Source organism: Bombina bombina, chromosome 4 (assembly GCF_027579735.1).
Source record: "Bombina bombina isolate aBomBom1 chromosome 4, aBomBom1.pri, whole genome shotgun sequence".
Lineage (NCBI taxonomy): Eukaryota > Metazoa > Chordata > Amphibia > Anura > Bombinatoridae > Bombina > Bombina bombina.
Window position 1 is genome coordinate 474594746 of NC_069502.1, and position 15812 is coordinate 474610557.

At 34.7% G+C, this 15812-nt stretch overlaps 1 protein-coding gene across 1 annotated transcript in view; it reads right to left on the bottom strand.

Annotated features, from left to right (window-relative positions):
- The window catches only part of CSMD1 (CUB and Sushi multiple domains 1), a 3127153-nt gene that overhangs the window by 728414 nt on the left and 2382927 nt on the right, over nt 1–15812 (bottom strand). The window contains 2 exon segments of the mRNA XM_053711946.1: nt 3457–3583; nt 14188–14379. Of these exon segments, the coding sequence (XP_053567921.1) occupies nt 3457–3583; nt 14188–14379 (319 nt within the window).

A 15812-nucleotide genomic window follows, 5' to 3' on the forward strand; every position in this document is an offset into this window, starting at 1 on the left:
TTCTAAATTTTGTCCTGAGTTTAGAAATACCCAATGTTTACATGTTCTTTGCTTTTTTTGCAAGTTATAGGGCCATAAATACAAGTAGCACTTTGCTATTTCCAAACCACTTTTTTTCAAAATTAGCGCTAGTTACATTGGAACACTAATATCTTTCAGGAATCCCTGAATATCCCTTGACATGTATATATTTTTTTTTAGAAGACAACCCAAAGTATTGATTTAGGCCCATTTTGGTATATTTCATGCCACCATTTCACCGCCAAATGCGATCAAATAAAAAAAATCGTTCACTTTTTCACAAATTTTTTCACAAACTTTAGGTTTCTCACTGAAATTATTTACAAACAGCTTGTGCAAATATGGCACAAATGGTTGTAAATTCTTCTCTGGGATCCCCTTTGTTCATAAATAGCAGACTTATATGGCTTTGGTGTTGCTTTTTGGTAATTAGAATGCCACTAAATGCCACTGCGCACCACACGTGTATTATGCCCAGCAGTGTAGGGGTTAATTAGGGAGCATGTAGGGAGCTTTTTGGGGTAATTTTAGCTTTAGTGTAGTGTAGTAGACAACCCCAAGTATTGATCTAGGCCCATTTTGGTATATTTCATGCCACCATTTCACCGCCAAATGCGATCAAATAAAAAAAAAAAGTTACATTTTTCACAATTTTAGGTTTCTCACTGAAATAATTTACAAACAGCTTGTGCAGTTATGGCACAAATGGTTGTAAATGCTTCTCTGGGATCCCCTTTGTTCAGAAATAGCAGACATATATGGCTTTGGCATTGCTTTTTGGTATTTAGAAGGCCGCTAAATGCCGCTGCGCATCACACGTGTATTATGGCTAGCAGTGAAGGGGTTAATTAGGTAGCTTGTAGGGAGCTTGCAGGGTTAATATTAGATTTAGTGTAGAGCTCAGCCTCCCACCTGAAACATCAGACCCCCTGATCCCTCCCAAACAGCTCTCTTCCCTCCCCCACCCCACAATTGTCCCCGCCATCTTAAGTACTGGCAGAAACTCTGCCAGTACTAAAATAAAAGGTATTTGGACCTTTTTTTAAAAAAAAAAAAGAAGCATATTTACATATGCTGATGTGTACGATCCCCCCTTAGACCCCAACCTCACTGATCCCCCCTAAAAAGCTCTATAACCCTCCCACTCTAACTTAATGGGCGCCATCTTGGGTACTGGCAGCTGTCTGCCAGTACCCAGTTTAGAAGAAAAAAATGTTTTTTTTTACATTTATTAAAAGTTTCTGTAGTGTAGCTTCCCCCCACACAAAACCAACCCCCCACCCCTCCATGATCACTTTTTGTGCTTTTGCACAAACAAGATTAGGTCTTATTTATTAAAACATTTTCCGTAGTGTAGCGGTTCCCACCCGCTCCCGCCCCGTGCACGCGCCCGCCCGCCACCCTCCGTGCACGCGCGCGTGCCCGTGCGCGCCCCCGACGATCGCGCCCCCGATCCCGCCCCCCTTGACGTCATGCGGCACACCGATGACCGCCCACCCGCCTCCCAAGTCGGCTCCCACCCACCAACGAAACCGGCCATCGATGCCCGGTGCAGAGAGGGCCACAGAGTGGCTCTCTCTGCATCGGATGGCCGTAAAAGGTTATTGCAGGATGCCTCCATATCGAGGCATCACTGCAATAACCGGAAAGCAGCTGGAAGCGAGCAGGATCGCTTCCAGCTGCTTTCCACACCGAGGACGTGCAGGGTACGTCCTCAGGCGTTAACTGCCTTTTTTTTGAGGACGTACCCTGCACGTCCTCGGTCATTAAGGGGTTAAAGGTTTTCTTAAAGGGAAGGTAAAGTAAAACGTACTGTATCAAAGAAATCAATATCTCATCGCAAAATAATAGCACTTTAATTCATCATTATTTATGTACCTCAATCTAACTTTAGATATCTTTGATTATTATCCTCAATCCGGCTCCCAGTAAATCAATCCATTATTTCATTTTTTTTTCTAGACAACGATCGCGTTGTTTGAATAGCCAACTGTTTCTCTGGCCGTTAGGCAGCCGTCAATTGATGTCAGCAAGGATTAGTTAAGTATGCGCATGCGTAGCCTTTTGTAGTTCTTTGCGGCCAAGCTAGCGCGTCCTCGTAAGTAATTTCTTTTGGAAGGAACACCGAGCGCATCTCAAAACGAAAGGCAACGAGCAACCGCGATTAATGCATGCGCAAAGATCCTTTTCAAAAGAGTATGCGCATGTGCAGTTACTCCATGCTCGATGTGCACAAGCTTACTAGACACGTATAGAGCGGGTGGGACCGCTCTATACGTCACAGTGTCAGAAAACAGGAAATGGAGGATGGGCGGAGATTCTGCAGGTAACGGCATGAAAAATAAAGATAAAAATATACAGAAATAATAACATTTTTTTGAAAAAACAAAACCTAGCGACTGGATTTAACGGAGTATAAGGTACATAAAAACAATTGCTACTTAACAAAATTTTACCTTCACTTTAAGCCAAAATATAACCATCTGCCAGAACAGTAGTAACTTGGGGCATTGCTAGAACATATGTAATATATCCGCTTTGGGATATGCACACCGTGGGCAAGTAAAAGCACTTCTTGGATACATTTTACCTAGTTTGTGAGGAGTAAGATAATAATTATTCAACAAATGTTAGGACCTCTTAACGCTGCTTTTTAAACATAACGCACAACTCGTAATCTAGCCGGTTATTTTTTATTTCAAAGCTAACAGTTCCTCATTATTTTGATCTAATAACATATCACAGGTAAATGTTGTCAACCCTTAGTGAAATCGAAATTTTGTGTAATGAAATGTATCTAATATTTTTATTGTTAGATATTTTATCACTACATTTTATTTTATTTTTCATTTATTGCAATATAGGGAAAGGTGACCAAAAATAATAAATATTTTTTTCTGGTTTTGAATTATAATTTGTTTGAGGTATTGATTAACTTTCTTATTCATAAGTATTTAGGAAATTATAACTCTAGAACTATTGTTTATCTCACACACACATTTATTTATTGTTTTGCATTCCATATTTTTGCTTTTCCCATATTTGGATACTTCTGCAAAGATTTCTGCTGTAAAAACAAGATATTATTTGTGTTGGTACCTCACAAAAATAGCTTAAATTGATGTGCAATTGCAATGAGTGCATTTAAAACCAACTTTAGTACAGGGTTGTGAAATGACTCAGTACTGAAGGGGTTTATCAAAATTATGTTGAAAGCAGAGGGTTGATTTTTCAAGAACATTAAACACTTTTAATATCATTGCTGACCATATTCTGCAGAGGTACTTCTGGTCTGTGGTAGTTTGGTTTCTTGTACTTAATTGAAAAAATATTTAACTTTAAATTCTTACCCAAAGGGTAATACAATTTGACATTAAGCAGTGCTCATTTTAAAACTTCAACTCAACTGAGTGGAGACCATATTACGTATTTTACCTAATAGATTTTCCTGAGTCAGCTTCTAAAATCCATGTGCAGTGTACATTATTCTCATATGGTGCTGGATATCCTGGAGATAAAATCCGGCCAGATCCTACAGCATATATTTTTCCACCACACTCAGCTGCAAGAAAATTATAGTTTACTATATATAAATCAGGTACACTTAAAGGGACATTCTAGTGTAAAATATTCTCTTTAATTACATCATTTTATTTTTAAGCGCATTCATTTTCTTACTATATGTGTGCCCCATCAAAGGGGTTATCAAAGCTGCTGCCCTGTGCTGCTTCAGATGAGATTATAGCTGTTCATCCAATAAGGATTAGAATGGGGATGTTACAACAGTGCACATTTGATTGCATGTTTTACCCTTCTGTACTAAACACATAATAGAACAAGAACATTTGTTTAAAAACAGCATGCTCTAACAAAACAGAACATTTTAGTTTTGCATTACAATGTCCCTTTAGATGGCAGGTTAAGAACAAATATGTAAATATTTTTCACATTCATATTCTGTATCACTACAGTGACCTTATTTAAAGGGACACTGAACCCAATCTTTTTCTTTTGTAATTCAGAAAGAGCATGCCATTTTAAGCAGCGTTCTAATTTGCTCCTATTATCAATTTTTCTTCATTCTCTTGCTATCTTTATTTGAAAAAGAAGACATCTAAGCTTTTTTGGTTTCAGTACTCTGGACAGCACTTTTTTATTGGTGGATGGTTTTATCCACCAATCAGCAAGGACAACCCAGGTTGTTCATAAAAAATGGGCCGGCATCTAAACTTACATTCGTGCATTTCAAATAAAGATACCAAGAGAATGAAGAAAAATTTCTAAGAAAAAATTTGGGTACAGTGTCCCTTTAAGTTAAAAACAAGGTTTGTTTTAACTTGAAAATGTTGCAATTCTACAGAGCCCCAGAGGTGTCACACAAGATTTTTTTATAAATCGTGAGCACATTTTACTAAATCGTGAGCACATTTTGCTAAATCGTGCGCACATTTTGATAAATCGTGAGCACGAAATAATTATAATCATGCTATTCCACCTTATAGGGACATTATACACTACATTTTTCTTTGAAAAACTGTTTATCCATTTATACAGTCCACCTGGGAGTTTTTTTTGTAACAATGTACAGTTTTGCTTATTTTTTATTAACATTGTGCTGTTTTCAGACTCCTACCCAAGCCTCAAAGTGTCAGATGTATACCTGCGTTTACAGACCACTGCTGGCTCCTGTTTGCCTAATCTGTCTTTTCATATGCAGAGAAAGGGGGGAGAGCATCTGCACCCAGCACTTTTCACTGGGTGTTCCAGCTAATTTCATCAACACTGCTAAATTTAGAGCTTCTAAGTTTTTAAAAGGTTTTATACTTGATTTTTAGTTCAGTAACTGTGCATATTCTTCTTTATAGTAGTGTCTATTACATGGAGTTATATGAAAATCGGTGTATTCTGTCCCTTTAAGCATGAATTCACCCCCTTACAGATCAGTTTGCTCCTAGCTAGTCATGTTTTAATGACCTATCTACAGGAGGAGCTCCTGCCCACATGCTACTAGAACTTTTAGTTCAGTTTAGTCAGTAGAGATGGGAAGTCTGATTAATCTTGATGAATCAGTTAATTTCAGACGGTTCGTTTAACTAAACCAGTTCATTAACCAATTAATCAGTTCACTTGTTGGGCATGTGATGCATGAGGGATGAGCCTCAGATTCTCCTATTACAGATGTTACACCAATCCTGACTCCTGAATCACTGTCCGACTCTCCTGACACACAATGCAACGTTACATCTATTTCTTACTCATATCATATGGATAACCTGTCTTTTGATGTGTATGAAAAACCATGAGACCGCTGCTTTCCTGCCCTCTTCTCCTCATCCTAACAGGGAGATTGACAGCTCCTGCCCGCACGTGATTGGCTGTGTGTGTGTGGGTAGGTAGCGGGATCACAGGCAAGTGAAAAAAAATAGCGCTTGTGTGCAATGTTAAATTCTGGCAGCAGATTGCTGCCCACCAGAGGAGAGCTGGGGCAGACAGGGGCGAAAATGTACGCCCTGTCCACCCCTTGATTGATAAATTGAGCCTGATGTGTCAGTGAGGAGCAGCACAAACTGGTAACTGTGCACAGAGAAATACCTATTACACAAACTAGATCGTAACTCTAGTAGGCGCAAAAATTGAGAACAAAGATAAAAATAATGGTATAATATGATCTATGGCGTAGCCCACTAATTTGACATAAAAATATAAAACGTGTAACAATGAAGCACTAATACATTAGAGGGCTTGGGCCTATATTAGTGATGGCCTAAGTAGGGTTATAATAATGTTCATATAATTTAAAATGTGCACAATTGGTTGAACAACAACCAAGAATACAATATATAAGCAAATAATAATAAATAATAATAATAAAAAAATATATAAATATAATAAATGTGATAAAAATAAAAATAAAGTCCAGTTGGATCTTAGCTGTATAGGACTTAGTCCTCAGGGATATCCCGAAGAAACACAGTCTCTTTGATGTGAAGAAATCCTCCTGTGTAATACAGATGATGAAGATGTCACACCCAAAGTTAGGAGTCAGCTCTTTGCCACATAGATGGTCTGGATACAAGCTTAAAAAGGGGATCACAAAAACAAAGGCGCCTACTAGTGTGATACAGTTCTAGCAAATGGAATACTGTAAATGCCATATTGATACTCACAAGTGTGGCAGCACTCAGTTGTGCTAATAGAGGCAGACTGGGAACTCTCAGTGTCTAACTGGAATCAACAGGGTTGCTGGTCTCTCCAATGTCCAAGAAGGCCTGAATAAGCTCAGACTCTCAATAATAAGTTTTAAACACCAAAATTTAATGGTATAATAAAATATAAAATGTCAAACATATGACACTAAAAAATAATAAGCAACGCGTTTCTCAGACTGCTGTCTGTTGCATCAGGCTTCTGTTCCTAAACTGAGAGTACTGGCTTAAATACACCTGATGACCAATCCCTATCCTCTATACAAAGACACACCTATTCAGGTGTGTATACACATAATTGATCTAATTAGAAACACAAATACTGATATAATGTGGGTAGATTATCTATAAGTCTCTGACCCCATATAATAATAAAACCATTATCGACAATACATATACAGACACAATAATAGTGGATAAAAATTATATAAAGCTATATAACTTTAACATATCTTATGGTGAATATCATGTCAACACCATATATTGTATTCTTAGGTCAGATCTCTAATAAATCAGAATAGTGTCCCAAATAGAATAACTAAAAACGATGATACAGTTATTGAGAGATGTAAACATTAAAATTGGGTAACTAATTGGAGTGATTCATAGCATTCAAACTACAGGTAGCCCTCAGTTTACGCCGGGGTTAGGTTCCAGAAGGAATGGTTGTAAATTGAAACCGTTGTAAATTGAAACCCAGTTTATAATGCAAGTCAATGGGAAGTGAGGGAGTTAGGTTCCAGGCCCCTCTCAAAATTGTCATAAGTAACACTTAAACATTATTTTTAAAGCTTTGAAATAAAGACTTTAAATGCTAAACAGCATTTTAAACCTAATAAAATAATCACACAACACAGAATATATAATTAAACTAAGTTAAATGAACAAAAACATTTGCTAAACTGCATTATAAACCTAATAAAATAATCACACAACACAGACTTTACTTGCATTTTTCTGCAAACAGTTCTTTCTATGCATTCCAATCTGGACTGATTTATAGACAGGAAGATCTTGTTCCTTTGAAAACTGCTCGATAGCTCAGGTCTAGTTACACTAATTAATTTCAGCTTGCTTGGCTTGCATATCTTTGCTGCAAAACAAGCGGACAGCTCCACCTACATTGCTTCCCAATGCTTTTCAATAGCAGTCATATGATTGAAAAAAAAGGTTTTTATTCTGAAACGGCTTAAATTGAACCGTTGTAAACCGAGGGCCACCTGTACTTGTCTTTATTATGGGCCCATTCTATATACTGTTTTATATACAACTTACTTTAAACGCTTTATACTTGTAGAGTGTTAATTATTTATTTGATTCACCATTGTGTATTTCGATCTTATAATCCTATGGGACCATTTAAGAGGATATTTCAAAAAAAAAAATAAAATATATATATATATATATATATATATATATATATATATATATATATATATATATAGGGATCTTGTTATACGTATGATTAGTCAAGTTATTCTTAAATTCAAACAAACCTATGTGTGAGCGTTAGGTCTCATTTAGAAACCATTGCATTGTACCTTATTTGAATCCCTCATAACGATTTTCATGTTATTATTTTTCCGGAGGAGGTTTAGTTTATACCTAGAGTTACTTCCATGTACGTCACTAGTGGCAACCTGGCTAATGCCCTATCAGGGTTTGAGTTGTCAAATTACTAAAACCTCACATGGTTGTTAAATTTGCGTAACAGCCCTCAACTATTTCTGGGTAGAGCCAACGTATGAATTCAATATACAGACGGTAATTGTCCTAGATTGATATAGCTGTACCTATAATATACTATAAATAAATGAATAATTAAATGGTGATAAATGTGACGAAAATGGTGAATATTGGAACTAAATCCAACCATGCACACATGCAAATATTCTTGAGAGTACTTATATATAAAAAGTGTAGACATCACATATCCATTAGATAGAGAAGTATTGAAGTGATTATTCAATTTAAACGTGAATATAGACTATTCTAAAATCTAATCTTAATATAAAAGTATAATATAATATATAATAATGTAAATTTATAGGTGTGAATTAATACATAATAATGCTTAGTAGATACTAAACTAATAAATTGTGCTAAATTATATACTACCCAGTGGCTGATCTCATACTCTAACCTAAATAGAATGAATTTAGTGATATAAATGGTGAAATGTAAATAATAGTATAGACTAGGTGTGATAACCTAAAATATGTCCTACCATAAACTAACCTAAATGAGTGATATATGCAATGATTATAATGTATAAAAAATGATAAATGATACTAACTATATAATGTATCATGTAACTAATGAACCTAATGTTAGTGTATAATTTCATTAATCAACAAAAAGTGATTATGACAAAATAATATGTAATCGATCTCTAGGGATATGAATTCTTTTTTATAGGGGAGCCCTTTCTTAACTATAGCTCACATATATGCTATACCCTCTGCTAACTAATGTTGCATGCAGTAAAGGTGGTGACATGATATACACTCAATAAGATGTACATTTAAGATAAAATTCTACAAAAATTCATAGGGGATTATAAAGAATTATATTCATAATGGATTATAAAGGATAATAAAGAATTATGAGGACATTCAAAAGGCAGAAATATATATGTTCTCATTTAGCCCGCTGGAAATAGGGTACCAAATTTAAAAATCCAGTAGGTTTCCCTCTGGCAAAGGTTCTTAAACCTATTGATACCCTGTATGTAATGGATCATTTCCAGTGGAGTTATCCGGAACTGACATCTAGAACCAGGGTGACATTGGATGTGATGTCTAGAGACACTATGTTTGAGCTTTCCCTTATCTATATTTCTAAAGTGTTCACCCCATCTACTTCTAACTTTCCTGATAGTTCTACCCAAATATTAGGCCCCACAAACACAGGTAAGTAGGTATATTACATAATTGGAACAGCAATCCAATCTATCTTTAAGTTGATATGTATATCCTGAGGTGGAGGAAGTAACACTAGTTGCCCCATGTGTAACATATAACATCTTTATTTTACATCTAAAGGACCCTTTTTGATGATATCTATTATTGATAGAGTTTCCTATTTTAGGCGTTCTTTAAAACATTATAATTTTACTAGGGGCTATTTTTTGCTTGATTGTAGGGGCTCTTCTAAAAGTAATATTTGGTATATCATCTAATATTCCCTTAAGAATCGGGTCTTTTTTAAGAAGGAACCAATGTTTATTCAAAATGTTCTTTATAGCTTAATGGTTAGAGTTATAATTGGTAAAAAAAGATGTGGCCTTCCTTTAATTGATATTATTATTATAATTCAGCCCATTTTTAGGTGGAGGATTAAGAATATCCTCTCTCTCTAGTTGTCTGGCTCTCAAATAACCCTCTTTTATGAGTGTCAAAGGATAACCCTTTTCCATAAATATATTTTTAAGGGTGAGGGACTGCTCATCATATGTCTCTAGCAAAGTACAATTACGTTTAATACGACTGAATTGGCTGAATGGTATATTATTCTTCCAACTGCCTAAATGATTACTTCGATAGTCCCAAAAATTATTGCTGTCCACTAATTTGAAAAAGGTTTTGGATTGAACCATATTGTTCACATCCCAAGTAAGAACTATATCTAAAAAATCAATCTCTTCAGGGTGTATTCTATGGGTAAAGGTGAGCCCAAATGAGTTGGTATTTAGTTTAAGAGCAAAGTCTCTAGCTGAATCCAAAGACCCATTCCATATAATGATTAGGTCATCTATATACCTGCCATAGAAGACCAGGTTCTGTTCCCAGCTTCTACAAGAAATATATATATCTTCAAAACGTCCCATAACCAAATTGGCGAAGCTGGGAGTGAGCCTGGTCCCCATGGCAGTACCCTTAGTCTGTATGAAATAATTATCTAAATATTTAAAATAATTATGTTTTAATATAAAATCAATTAACTCCAAAAGACATTCTTTCTGTATTTTAGGCATATAGATATCTTAATTTAAATAGTCAGAGACATATTGAACCCCTATTTCATGTGATATGTTAGAATATAATGCATTAACATCACATGTCATCCATAAATATTTATTCCCTCTTTTGATATTCAAAAGTTTCTGAAGTACAGATGGCCCTCGTTTTACAACGATTCAATTTACACCGTTTCAGAATAACAACCTTTTTTGTCAGTCATGTGACTGCTATTGAAAAGCATTTAGAAGCAGTGCATTGATTAAAATAGCCAGTAGGTGGAGCTCTCCTCTTGTGTTGCAGCAAAGCCAAGCAAGCTGAAATTAATCAGTTTAACCAGACCTGAGCTATCGAGCAGATTTCAAAGGAACAAGATCTTCCTGTCTATAAATCTGTCCAGATTGGAATGCATAGAAAGAACTGTTTGCAGAAAAATGCAAGTGAAGTCTGTGTTGTGTGATTATTTTATTAGGTTTATAATGCCGTTTAGCAAATGTTTTTGTTCATTTGTTCAGTTAACTTAGTAGAAATCTACATAGGCGGAGAGATGGTCTGTAATACTATTCATGCCCGCTATTTTTGGCCTACCTGGGGGTGTTTGTAAATTCTTATGTATTTTAGGGAGGTGATAGAAATACAGAATATTTGGATTTTTTGGTGTTAGGTATTGTTTTTCTTTTAGAGATAGAATACCTTCCTCAAACCCAAATTGGATAATTGAATTTAATTTCTTAGCGAACAACAAAGTTGGGTCCTGATCTAGCGGCCTATAGTATTGAGTATCCATAATTATTCTATCTGCTTCTTTAAGGTAATCTTGATAGTCCTGTAGGACTATTCCACCTCTCTTGTCTGCCTGGTGTATAACTATTGAATCATTGGTAGACAGATTCAAAAGAGCTCTTTCTTCATTAGGCCATAGATTAGAATCACCTAAAATATGCTTAGGAATATGGGCTAAATCTTCTAAAACAAGATTTTGAAATAAATCTATAAATTAACCTTCCTCTCGAGGTGGCATAAAAGAGGAGGGGGGATTTGTCTGAATGTATATAACCATCATAGAGGTGGTCCACTATGTGATCTATATCATTATGAACCACCAATTGAGGGTGTCTCTCGACCATTGAGTCAGTTAGGATAGGTATACCCTCAATGCCTTTGTTTCTCAATGTTTTTTTCACAAACTATTTTGTAAAGATAATTTACGAGTGAATCTATTTAGATCCACAAATAAATTAAAAATATTATGGGTATTTGAAGGACAAAATGAGAGTCCTTTACCCAGGACTCTGATTTCATCATTATCCAATATATGACTAGATAGGTTAAATATACCTTTACTTAGTTTCTCGAATTTTGCTTTTTTTGCAGAGTCCCCTCTACTTCTTCTCCCTCATGACCGAATGATCTTTTTATCCCTTGGATGGGCCTTTGGGGTTAATGCTGAGCATCTTTCCTCCATAATGGCGCTAGGTTCAGAGGAGGTTTGTCTAAAAACCTTGCTGATGTGTGATGTTTTCAACAGAGTTGGCCGACACACAGGGCCCTTTCATAGGATTAGAGGAATTAAACTGTTATTTCTCTCTTGCATATTGGGTGCTCTATTGTGTGATTGTAATACCTCAAATCTATTCTGAGTAGGTACAGGTGATGTATATTGTGGATGAACAAATACGGTTTTGGGAGTGATTTTACCGTGTTCATTATAATGTTGCTGTCTATTGTGGTTATGATTTTGAGTTCTATTGTTGCCAGAATAATGATACCCTCAATTTCTATCATAGCCAGAATAACGATACCCTGAATTTCTATCAATAGAGTGTTGGTAATGTCGTTGTCTATTATTTGCTTGCTGATAAAGGGAGTTGGATTGGCGTTCCCTATATACATTCATATTTATATTACATACATACCACACACACACTCATATAACATACACACCACACACACACACTCATACAAAAAACACACACTCTCATACAACACACGCCCCACACATTCTCATACACAACGCACACACAGCACACACACACACACACTCATACAATACACCTTACACACTCCTACAACACACACACACAAGTCGCAACCCAGTACACACAGTGTTTTGACCCAGTAATGGGTCCTGACCTGTGGTTTAAAGAACCCTGATCTATATGGTACACTTTAACTAGCTTTTGTCTTGCTGTGAAAAACTTGCTATTGATTTTAGTTCTTAGAAATTATATTAATATAACAATGTTGGTTGTGCAAAGCTGGGGAATGGGTAGTAATGGCGCTATCTATCTTTTTACACAATAAAACATTTGACATAGACTGTCCATTTAAACTTTACATTGTACTCAGACAGATATATCAATGTAAACAACACATTTTGCAGCTATACTGCTTTTGGATCCAGCATTGTGTGTACAATAACACAGGCTTACATGATTCTATTGTGCACAAAGATATATAAAAATGTATACAGTAAGTTCCCATTGCCATTTTTTTCTTTAGATAGTGGAATCAAATTAAATGTTTCCATAGTATTAATAAAAAATGAATTGCCTGCTTAAAAAAAAATAGAAGAATGTGACAATATTGTATAAAGAAATTAAAGAAAAATATGTATTTGAAATTGTACAATTCATATTTTTTTACAGGGTGCAATTTTTTGTTTTGAGAAACTAGTTTTTAACCTGAATAATTATCTAATGTCTGTTCAATATATACTTTAAATATAATATAATTTATGTACACCTATTTCACCTCCAATAATTTGAATATAATTGCATTGTATTGTGAATGATAAATATACTTTGTGAGCATTGCAATACTAAATGTACTGTTTGTCATATAACATAATCCTACCATTCAAACATTGGGCTTTTAGAAGTCCATGTGACTGAAGCTGAGGTCCACACTTACCAGTCTGTCTGTATTGATCCTAACCCTGACTGAACTGAAACTTAAAGTAATATTAGCTGGTGAGCCTGATCTGTAAGTGGGAAAATTCTTGCTTAAGGTCGAATAGGAAGATTATAATTTATTATACATTGTGCACACAATATAGCTTAATCGTGCGCACAATATAATAAATTGTGCACACGATTTAGCTAAATCGTGAGCATGATTTAGCAAAAAGTGCTCACGATTTAGCTAAATTGTGAGCACGATTTAGCAAAATGTGCTCACGATTTAGCAAAATGTGCTCATGATTTAGCAAAATGTGCTCACGATTTATAAAAAAAATCTTGTGTGACACCTCTGGGGCTCCATACGATTCAACTAAAAATTATTAAAATGTTGGTGCTCAAAACTTTAAGCTCTTGTTCAGCACATGCTCAATAGATTACATTGACAAAATCTAGAAGAAAATAAACTCACTATAGACTTGACATACTTGATATAATTATAAATACTATGTATGCATTTTTTTAAAGTTCCAATACATAAAAAAAAAAAAATTCTCCAAGCATGATTGCTTTAATGGTAAAAAAAGAAAATTGTATTTAAAGATAATTAATAAAATATGTGCACATCTAGTAAAAATGTAAAAAAAGTGGAGAACTGGCACTAGATACAGTGTGTTCAGTGGAATAAATGGAAAATATTTCCGGTGCTAACCCTACAAAATATACAAATTACAATAAAGGTAAGGGAACCTCAAGAGTTGTGTTTAAACAGCACTCATTCCTACTATAAATATAGTAGGAATGAGTGCTGTTTAAACCCAACTCTTGAGGTTCCCTTACCATTATTGAAACTGCGCTGATACCATTTTTGCTGCTAGAATATCCAAAATAATTTTTCAATGTAAAGTTAGTTAAATAAATCAAGTGGTTAAAGAAGGGATCTCAGCATCTGAAAAGCTTGTAAATTACAACTAATTACACAGAAAAGATATATTTAATTACATTGTTATTCAAATAAAAACATAGTTATATGTTTAGTGCTTTAAATTCTGTAATATTAATATGTAGTTATGATAATAATACCTTATTGACTTTTCTTACCAAGACATGTTGGTATAGGTCTGTCCCACACTCTTCGGTCACCGCTAAGACAAGTTAAGGTGTTGTTGCCCTGCATTGTGTAACCAGGGTTGCAGCTGTACAAAATAGTTGTATCAGCAAAATGGCCATCATCTCTTATCTTGTACCCATAAGCTGGAATACCTGGATCTTCACATTTCACAAGCTCAAAACCTTTAAGAAAAAATAATAATACCAGAATTATCCTTATAACACATATTATACAAAAATGGTCATGTATATTCTATATTTTACTTATTATCATTAAAACTAATTTTAATTGAGTTTGAAAATGGAGTATGTCGTGTTTAAAGTTATTTCTGAATAACACCGTAGCTGTTTTCAATTTTTGTTTTTATTGTATAAAATATCTTTATACGTATGTCATTCTACCTTTCTAAACAGTAGTGCACTGCTGTAAAAGTTAACAAGAGGTATTTTTATTTTCTATGAGGTAATTTAAAGGGTATTTCTTGTTTTAAGTTGGCAGTTTAAAATCACTTTGGACTGATCCATCCAGGTGATTGACAGCTCATGCTCTCTCACAATTGGTAATGAGAAAATTGCACTGCATTGCATGAGAAGCTGCTTGAGCAATGATAAATGTGGGCTGCATTATGATGCTGCCCTCTAGACAAAACAATAATCAGACAAGTTCTCTGGTTGGGAACCTTGTCCGTCTGGATAATAATGAATAGATCCCCAAGGCTCATACTAAATATAGTCACTTTGTTAATAGAGCTATAAGATTGGTAACCATAAATTAAATAAATTATTAGTTATTTTTGGCTATATCATCATTAATGTCTTCTTTATCATTATAACATTGGTTATATTAAACATTGGTCAAAATGCCCTAAAGCTTATTTGAAATTGTCTAGTGTGTTACTACTGTGAGATTCACAAGGTCTTGGAATTACCTTGCAGAATTCATAACAAGAACTTTTACATTAAAAGCTTTCTAGATAATATTCGGTGTCCCTTCTCTGAGAAGGACAGACAAATGTATATAGTTCACAATGAAATTCAAGTTTTATTTACTTTATTTTGTGTTTGTAGCACAGCAGTGTAATTGTTTCAATTGTTCAATTTCAAATGCTATTCAATTATTTAAACTGATGGTAAAATTTAGGAGCTAGATTAAGAGTGGATAGTTAACAATTACGAGCAAGCGATAATGGATTTATCACAACTGTTTGTGCACTTTGGTTTTTTTGCTTGTATTACAAGTTTAAAGTAAACACAATTGTTTAAGCAGAATTGAAGTTAACGCGTCTCAGGTTAGCAGAACCTCAGAGCTCTGGTTAACTGTTTTGCAAAACAAAAAATTGTCACAAAAACACATAAAAAATTCATTACAAAGTACATTTACACTAAAAATAACACAATCTAACAAAGTTATTAAAAAAATATTGTACAAAAAAGTTTTAAGGACTCAAAGATATGAGGTCTCAGGTTTTAGGGAAAAAAGCAGGCAAAGGGCTTTAACATAGAGATACATACATCTATAAAGATGTAGATGTATGTATATAGATGCGTATATATGTGTACATATGTATTTATATGTTTATATATATATATATATATATATATATATAAAAGACATA